At 33.7% G+C, this 9,605-nt stretch overlaps 1 protein-coding gene across 1 annotated transcript; it reads left to right on the top strand.

The window, feature by feature from the left end:
• Nucleotides 1-1,500: 1,500 nt before the first annotated feature.
• On the top strand, nucleotides 1,501-7,055 carry LOC145269798 (uncharacterized). Its single transcript, XM_080125514.1, has one exon. The coding sequence runs from the start codon at nucleotides 1,547-1,549 to the stop codon at nucleotides 2,690-2,692; it is 1,146 nt and encodes a 381-aa protein (XP_079981640.1). The 5' UTR covers nucleotides 1,501-1,546; the 3' UTR covers nucleotides 2,693-7,055.
• Nucleotides 7,056-9,605: the final 2,550 nt, after the last annotated feature.

Below are 9,605 nucleotides of genomic sequence, written 5' to 3'. Positions count from 1 at the left end.
GAGATGAATGTATATGGAATATCCCTGTTTTGAGATCTTAGACGCTCTTATGGAAAAGATACGAACAATCACATAAACTCACCATCACAGTTAAGTGAATCAGTATGATATAAAGGTATACTTTGATGATTAAAAGCCAACCACAAAGATTAAAATGAGTTTTGATGTATGTCCCCACCCAAAAAGTTAGAAAATGAGACAATGGCAAAGAGGTAAAATTGGACCTCAGTTTATAGCATAAGGCTGGCTGGATGAAACAGCTATTTATTATTAGTTCGTGGCTTGATTTATTGCATATTTTTATGTAAAATTTGTATATTTTTTTTCTTCACAGGTAAGAGTTGCAGTGGACAATAAACTCATATAATAAACGGGAACGGCAATTTTTATTCTTTTGAACTGAGATTATCACTGATTTTCTATTAAAGAACAAAGATGAATCAATTTGCAGAAATAAAACAGAAACTGAAGAACATACGTTGATGAACACACAGTGGAAAAATAACTTGTCAGAAAATGTGTTGCATTTTGCTATAAAAACATGTTTGGAGACATTGAAAATAAATGTTATTCTTGACTACATCTTAGCTTAAAATTTTCAGTAAGAAGTTTAGAAATAAACACTACTGCAAAAGCTTATCTTTTGGAAATGTTTGCAAATGACATTTTGCTATAAAAATATAATATTGGAGAAGCATCTTCCAGCAATTTGAAATCATAAAAGACTAGAAAAAATAAAGATTTGTAAATTGTGTGGTAAAACATGTTCAACCAGTTCAAGTTTAAAGACTAAACCGCTGACACATAACACATGTGAAGTGTGTGGTATGGCATCTTCAAATTATTCTGAAACTAAGGAGCACCTGCAAGCTCCGACGAAAGAGCAAGTTTGTTTGTAAAGAGAGGAGCAAAGCATTTGCAAGCAATCGTGATGTACCATCAAACATGCGAACAAACTGTAGAGAATTTGAATGTCTACAGGAGAGAATTTGAATGCCTGCTGGAAAGAACTTGAATGCCTACTAGACACTATCCTCGAGGGTCTAAGTCTCTCTGTACAGGGGTTTGTCAGAACAACCGGGCATGAGGATACTTTTTTTATAGAAGTAAACCCTGACCCAATATTCAAAATCACACACACTAGAGAGAAACTTTTTTCTTGTAAAGTGTGTGGTAAAGCATTTGCACATCAAAATGATGTAACGAGACACATGCGAACACACACTGGAGAGAAACCTTTTTCTTGTAAAGTGTGTGGTAAAGCATTTGCACATAAAATCATGTAACAAAACACATGCGAACACACACTGGAGAAAAACCTTTTTCTTGTAAAGTGTGTAGTAAAGCATTTGCACATAAAAATCATGTAACAAAACACATGCGAACACACACTGGAGAAAAACCTTTTTCTTGTAAAGTGTGTGGTAAAGCATTTGCACATAATTATGATGTAATAAGACACATGCGAACACACACTGGAGAGAAACCTTTTTATTGTGAAGTCTGTGGTAAAGCATTTGCACATAGAAATCGTGTAACAGAACACATGCGAACACACACTGGAGAAAAACCTTTTTCTTGTGAAGTTTGTGGTAAAGCATTTGCACATCATTATGATGTAATAAGACACATGCGAACACACACTGGAGAGAAACCTTTTTATTGTGAAATTTGTGGTAAAGGATTTGCACATAATTATAATGTAACAGAACACATGCGAACACACACTGGGGAGAAACCTTTTTCTTGTAAAGTGTGTGGTAAAGCATTTGCACATAAAAATCATGTAACGAGACATATGCAAACACACACTGGAGAGAAACTTGTTTCTTGTAAAGTGTGTGGTAAAGCATTTGCACATCAAAATTATGTAACTAGACACATGCGAACACACACTGGAGAGAAACCTTTTTCTTGTAAAGTGTGTGGTAAAGCATTTTCACATCAAAAGAATGTAACAGAACACATGCGAACACACACTGGAGAGAAACTTTTTTCTTGTAAAGTGTGTGGTAAAGCATTTGCACTTAAAAATCATGTAACAAAACACATGCGAACACACACTGGAGAGAAACTTTTTTCTTGTGAAGTTTGTGGTAAAGCATTTGCACATCATTATTATGAAATAAGACACATGCGAACACACACTGGAGAAAAACCTTTTTATTGTGAAATTTGTGGTAAGACATTTGCATATAAAGATAATGTAACGGACCACATGCGAACACACACTGGAGAGAAACCTTTTTCTTGTAAAGTGTGCGATAAAGCATTTGCACGTCAATGTTATGTAATGGAACACATGCGAACACACACTGGAGAGAAACCTTTTTCTTGTAAAATGTGCGGTAAAGCATTTGCACATCAAAACACTTTAGCAGGACACATGCGAACACACACTGGAGAGAAACCTTTTTGTTGTAAAGTGTGTGGTAAAGCATTTGCACATCAAAGTCATGTAACGAGACATATGCAAATACACACTGGAGAGAAACCTTTTACCTGTAAAGTGTGTGGTAAAGCATTTGCACGTCAAACAAATGCAATGGTGCACATGCGAACACACACTGGAGAGAAACCTTTTTCTTGTAAAGTTTGTGGTAAAGCATTTGAACACCAAACAGATGTTACAAGACACATGCAAACACACACGGGAGAGAGAGAATTTGAATGCTTGAGGAGAGACGTTTAATGGTTACTTGGAGAGAGGAAAGCTTTGTTCTCAATTTCGTTCAGTGTTTCAGAGAAAAAAATTAATGGAAAATTCGAATATTGAAGTGTCTCATATAGAGTTCAACTGTTAACTCCAACTAACGCATAGATCACAAGAAAGGAATACTACAACATATTTAAATTGTCACCTGGGGAGAGAGAAAATTATTTTCCTTACTTTTAATAAGTTTGTAATATATGGCATAGTATTTGTAGAATAATCCAATGCTAAACTACATATGAAGACACGAGAATTGATATTAAATGTGTTGTAAAGCAATTACATTTAAATATATATTGATGCAACATAGGAAAAGATTGGAGAACACAGTCTGCATAGAAATTGATTGCCTACTTAACAATCTACTGACAAAATTTGTAATATATGTAACAAACCCATTGCAGTCAAATCTAATGCTTAACTACACATTAAAACACGTTCTAACAAGAGTTGTTATTCATATGAAGTGTGTGGTAAAACAATTACATTAAAATATATATTGATAAAAATATGAAAACATTGCAGAACACTCTCTTCATAGAACTTGAATGGCAACTTGACATTGTCATCAAGAGTCTAAGTTTTTGAGAAAATATCTTCCATCTTTTCTTAGGCTAATTTAGCAGAAAGGACTTAGAATTACGTTCATATTCTTATATATTTGCAGTCAAATCCAATGCTACACAGGAAGACATTCGAATCTTAATTAAAAATATGAGAACAGCTAACCCTAACGCTAACATGCTGCTGGCAGTCTTTTAAAAGACGTACATACTTAGTATGGGGCAAAAGGGAGAATGTCACCTGCTTTGAAGTCACCTTTGTGCCTTTAATAAAGCGTGGTCAGAATTGGCAAATATACCCATCTTGGACACAATGTTATTTGGGAAGTCGTTATTGAATATAAGGAATAATAATGACAAAAGGATTGACCCCTGAGGCAGTCCTACATTAATATTACACTGTTTGGATGTACATCTATTTGGAGGAACCTTGATAGTCCTCTTGTCTAAGAAGGAACTAATTATATTTAATATCCATCAAGTTATACCATGTGATTTACTTTTTATTAGAAGACTATGTCAGCCTTTGTAAAAGCCATTGAATTTATCAACAGCTACAACCCTGGGTTACCCACTTTATCATTTAACTACATTGAAGACGACATAAACGAAAAGACTTATAAAACGAGTCCATTGAGCATATGATGTGTTATATGAGAGATTCTCAGCCATTCATTTTGTAGTACACTGTCGTTTTGATAAATGACTTCTATCTTTTGGCTTAGGAATTTAGGATGATGTCTACTGATACTACTAAGTGATCCATGTTATCAAGTGGACTATGAACATTGGTCACACAATCTTCGGGTACTGTTATAAGGAGTAGGTCTAGAATTGAAGGTGGTAGTGTTCCCGATCTGTCAAAAGGGTGTGGAACATGACTCTGTAATGGAATGATCTATAGAGAAGCTATAAGTACAGGGTCGATCTGTGTAACGTAAGGAACTAAGCCAATATTTATGGTGGACATTGAAGTCACTAAACAGTACTTGGGCATTAGTATCTATGCTATCAGCGACATGATCGATTAGGGTACACTCATTATTTTCAAATCTACTTATTCTTAACATAAGTAAGCTGTGATGTGAACAATTTGCGCATGCATAGCCATGAAACAGTTAAACAACATAAAAATCCGATTGCTTCAATTCCCAACTTTTCAAGTTTACCCCTTAAGAGCTCTTGTTTCCTAATGAATACCAGTTAAAAATTTTCCACGTCTGAATACTCTGTATACTAATTTTCGAGTATTCAGATAAAAAAGTACATAGGTTGAGAGTTGTTTTCACACACATTCTCATTTTTAGAAATATACCAGCAGCAACCTGGCGATGTTCGGTCGTAAAATATGCATAAATATATTATTGTTATTCCAGATTTCTTATTTATTATAAACAGAAATACCCATTAAAACTTTTTCACATGTCTGAATACCCTATGTACCAATTTTCAAGTATAAAATGTATCAGGTTTAGAGTTGTTAACACACACATTTTCACTTTCATAATATACTAGTAGGCCACCCTGCGTTGTCAGGTCGTAAAATACACATAAATATTATATTTTGATCATTGCAGATTTTTCATTTATTATGAACAGAAATATTGTACATATTAAACGTAACATTAAATTCTTTAAAGAAATGAAGTAAAAAACGTGAGTTTTGTATTTTTTTCTAAACAGTTACTTTCTTGTAATTAATATATATATATATATATATTAAATTTCAAGTCAGTAGGTAAAGGGTTCACTTTTATAGATATACAAATAAATATATAGTGCATTATTATAGATAAATAAATATATATGAATAAAATAATTATAATAAGAAGAATGGCTTTCTAAATAATGCTATTATTTCAGCATGGTCTGTATTCCGTATGTCAATTTCCATCCCCACTGTCTTAAAAATATATATGAAATAAAGTTAATATGAGATCGTAAAATTCTACAACCATTTCTGGGATTGATTATTAATCATCCCATCTCTTTTAAAACTATATAAAAAAAGGAAGAGATTTTGAGATCGTAAACTGCTCCAGCCATTTCCGGGACTGACTCCATATCATCCCCTCTCTTAAAAATAGTTATGAAATAAAGGAAATTTGAAATTATAAACTATCCCAGCCATTTCTGTGACTGACTTCACATTCCTCCTGTTTCTTATGAAATAAAGTAATTTTGAGATCGTAAACTGTTTCAGCAATTTATCAGACTGACACCATATCCCCCTTCCTCACTATTAAAAATATATGTGAAATAAAGTAATTTTTGGATCGTAAACTGCTTCAGCCGTTTCCAGACCTGACTCCATATTTCCCCTTCCTTTAAAAAATATATAAATTAAAGTAGTTTTGAGATCGTAAACTGCTTGGTTTGGTAATCATTAGCGGTCTACAGAATACTTTTAAAAAGCAACATAATCGTGCTTGTTTCTGCCCTCCCACCATCGTCAACACATGACGTCATTTTCGGAAAATGACTCAGCTATTTTTCGAAATACATGGTTTTATTATAAATTGTTTGTATTTTTTAATATAGGTACTACATTGTAGAAGCACCTTATTTAAAATTCAGGCTACTATAAAAACAAATATTTCACAGTGTAGTTAATGATTAAGCAACACTTGCTTAATAATAGAGTAATCAAGAAATTAGATTGAGAAACGGATATTTAATGTTAACTAATACTAAACAAAAATAGAAATAATACATGTCAGTTTCTTATTTACTAGCAGTGTCAGAAGTCGCCATTAAAAATTCGTGATAAAAACTTGAATAATTAGACTTATTATCTTTCAAAACTTATAACTACTTGAAAAATGTGAGTTAACCCCTATTTTTTTCAATAAAAGGAGCAACGACCAAATTTTCAAATATTAAAAGGTTTAATAGCAAAATATATATTTGTTTTTTAATTCGGTTTTCTTTAAAAAAAAGATTTCAAGAAAATTAAATTTTAATTACTTCGAATATAATAAATATATATAAATTGCAAAAAATCACTTACCTATAAAAATACTAATCAATGGGTACTTCCATTCTTCATTGTTAAGAATTTATCCATATTTATATTTATATTCAGTACTGTTTAAATAAAATAATTTTTAAGCAAGGATTTAAAATACCGCGATATCAGATGGTCACAGCTGGAAGAAAGGGAGACAAACGTCTCCCTTTCCTCCGGCTGAGGACTTTCCTGGCCTAAAAGCGCCAGAATTAATCTCCCCTCTATATTTCTGACATGTGTTTGCTGTAAAATAATGTTCGTCAAATGGGCCACCTTGAAAAATGGTCGTATTTCACCTATTAGTTCTTGCCATTAAAGCAAACTCCACTCGACCAATTTTTCATTTTTTTTATTTTCTTAAAGAAATACATGAGTTTTTGATGTAATATATTTTATTTCTACTTTATGGGGTGATTGTTTAAAACCACTTTAAAAAGAGAAATTACGAGTTTTGTATATTTTATTCGCAGTTTTGTGTTAAGGGTGTCAAAAATTCTGACACACCTAGCCATTAACGTTTAAAAAAAGATTTTTACCATGTCTATAGGTTTAGTCAATTTGTTCGCACATAAAAGAATAAAAGTTTTGTTAATAAAAATGGCCTTGGCCTTTCCATTAATGTTTTTTGGTGTTGACAAGATAACATGATTTTGCTTATATTGTGATTATCAATTTTTAGCGTTAATCATCTCTGGCATTTTTTTCATGAGTTCTATTAAGAGGACTAGAGATTACTGCTGAAGTAAAAACCAACTTTATTTAAACTGAGTTCTTGAATATAAAGAGAGTTGTTTTTGTGGGGATACGTTTGTCGAAAAGCGAATATATTATCTCGGAGTTCCATTTCACCTAGCCGTTGCTAATGAATAATGCTAATGAATAATGCATGTTATTTTGAGAAAATCTATCTAATGAATTATTTTATGTGAGTGGGAATTGTAAATTACAAAAATTATTATCCAGTTATGTTATTTTTGCGCATGTTCAATGCCAAACCATAATTAAATATGACGTTAAAAATAAAACAAAATAAAAACACATCACTGTTACAGACAAAACATGCGGAGTCATCTCCCTTAAAAATGGCTGTGAAATGGAGATTAGAAACAGTTTTGCCCAACTCACAAAATATCACTTTATCAAGTATTCTTACTTTATACATTTATCGTAGCCCCGACATCTTCACGCTAAGACCACTCAAACAGAATAACGGCACATAGCCACAACTGCAAAACCCAGTTGTACATGTGTGCAACTGCATTAAGATTACCTTAGCTGCACACACAAATTTTGTGGCCATATAAACTAAACTTTGCCTGTTTACGCGGATGTAGTCGAAGGCATCTGATGTCACACAGATGTTATTCTTTTCTTCCAATCAGATTATGAGAAAAACAAATTCATAAAATTTTTTTTTCTGAAGGTGGAGCCAGTTGGAATCTACAAAAAGGGCATTTTTGCACCCAAACGAATCAGTCCACCTTTGAGCAGCATGCTGTAGACATCAACGTCGATCTCCATCCGTATAGACATTAAACACGTGCATGCTTGAGAATTAATCTTCCACATGGAGATGAACATTTTACCCTTTTATATCTCTCCACTAAAGTAAGCGGAAGATTTTTATATTGTTTAATTCTTCCTAAAAAGAACTGTCTTCTTAATTACAGAAAAAAATTTTTTAATTACCTTAGTCGCAGGAAGAGACTTTCAATCAAGAAGAAACTTTCTTATCTTCTCTTTTCATTTATTTACAATTTAAAAAAAAATGTATTTAATTTATCCATTCGTCTCAGTCATCTTTGCTTGATTGCCTCACACCCATTTATCATTATTTCTGTTTCCATTTGTTGCGAGACTGTGGGTCTCAAAGTTAGTCCAGCAACAAGTGGTGGCCCTGCTTTTTCAGAATCTGGAACGACAAGTAACAAATAATAAAGCGACGTTATGAAAGATTTGCACATTCGAATCGTTTCCCTCATGGGAACAATTGGTTGGCGCCTCTCAACTTCGGACTTCATACACATAACATGCGAAGCTTCTGTTCCTCAACTCGATGGCACCCTACAAGTAGTGACACTCGCCATTCAAAAGGTCTTTACTACAAGAGATGATACCTTAGCAGAAAATGCAGCAAATAATATGCGAGACTTCCTTACATTGATGATTCTTCTTAACGTTGTCCGGATTAATCAAACACGTAAAACAAACAAAAAAAGTCTTCCTATTCGTGTCTCCTACAAACTGGTGGATTTTCATCAGAATTTAGCGGAAAACGCATGAAACACATTAAAAAAACGAATTTACTCTCACCATCATGCTGCTGACTTCAAAAGCATCGTCAGACCAGAACACTTGCATGGCACAAAAATGGAAAACGCCACATAGTCAGTGAAGGACACTATGCTTCCATTGTTGAAAATCCCGCCACGTCTCATAAATTTCTTATGATTTTCGTTATAAGAAAAGGAAAGAAACGACCAGACACTTGAAAAACGAAAAGAAACACGAGCATAACCGATTTTTCTTTTCCAAGCATCTAATAATCAACGTTGGTAAATCAACCACACGTGTTTTCACAGACTTCTTAAGAAATAACAACATTGGTCTATCAAAATTACCGATTTTTTGCAAAGTATCGTTAAAAAATCAAAGATTTAACAACATGATTTTTCTACAAATCACACGTTGATGACAGCCAATTACCGCTAAAAACTCACGTGGACCTCCTACAGATTAACGGCCATAGCTGACACGTTGGACAAACTGCCAACTGACAGAATTCTACCTACATTGCCAGCGGTCATTCAACATTTCACAACGAACTCCTCATAACTTGCACCTCGGATTCGTAAACAACCCCGATACATTTTGATGCATAAGCATGAATACATTGCATTTCTCCCACAATGCCGATAAACCACACACATGCATACACGATACCATTCAAGCAATTGATACCGTCGATCTCTAACAGGTTGCAGATGAGCCAGGGAATGACGAGGAATTATTACCGACGTCTCTCAACATGAACTGACACCGAGTTCTTGACTTCATATGAGGCATAAAAAGTCAACCTCATCAAACAACACATTTAAAACTTTCTTCGACGAATTCAACAAACCCGAACTTTCATGGATTTTCATCACGGACTTCAATAACAACCGACATTGAACTCACACCAGGTTGAGTTAGCTACTACAGGCACATCGAAAAACTCAATGACTGGACGTTATGGAAGAAGTCTCCAGTTCAAAACTAGTTGCAACATGCACATTAACGACTGAACGTTATGGAAGAATCTCCAGTTCAAAACAAG

This window comes from Euprymna scolopes, chromosome 45 (assembly GCF_053919585.1).
Source record: "Euprymna scolopes isolate OS-2025 chromosome 45, ASM5391958v1, whole genome shotgun sequence".
Classification (NCBI taxonomy): Eukaryota; Metazoa; Mollusca; class Cephalopoda; order Sepiida; family Sepiolidae; genus Euprymna; species Euprymna scolopes.
The sequence above is the reverse complement of the archived record's forward strand: the minus strand, read 5'-3'. Positions and strand labels throughout refer to the sequence as shown.

What these genes read in the sequence shown, in the direction of transcription:
- LOC145269798 (XM_080125514.1), top strand. Translation starts at nt 1,547, where the DNA reads ATGCGAACACACACTGGAGAAAAACCTTTTTCTTGTGAAGTTTGTGGT.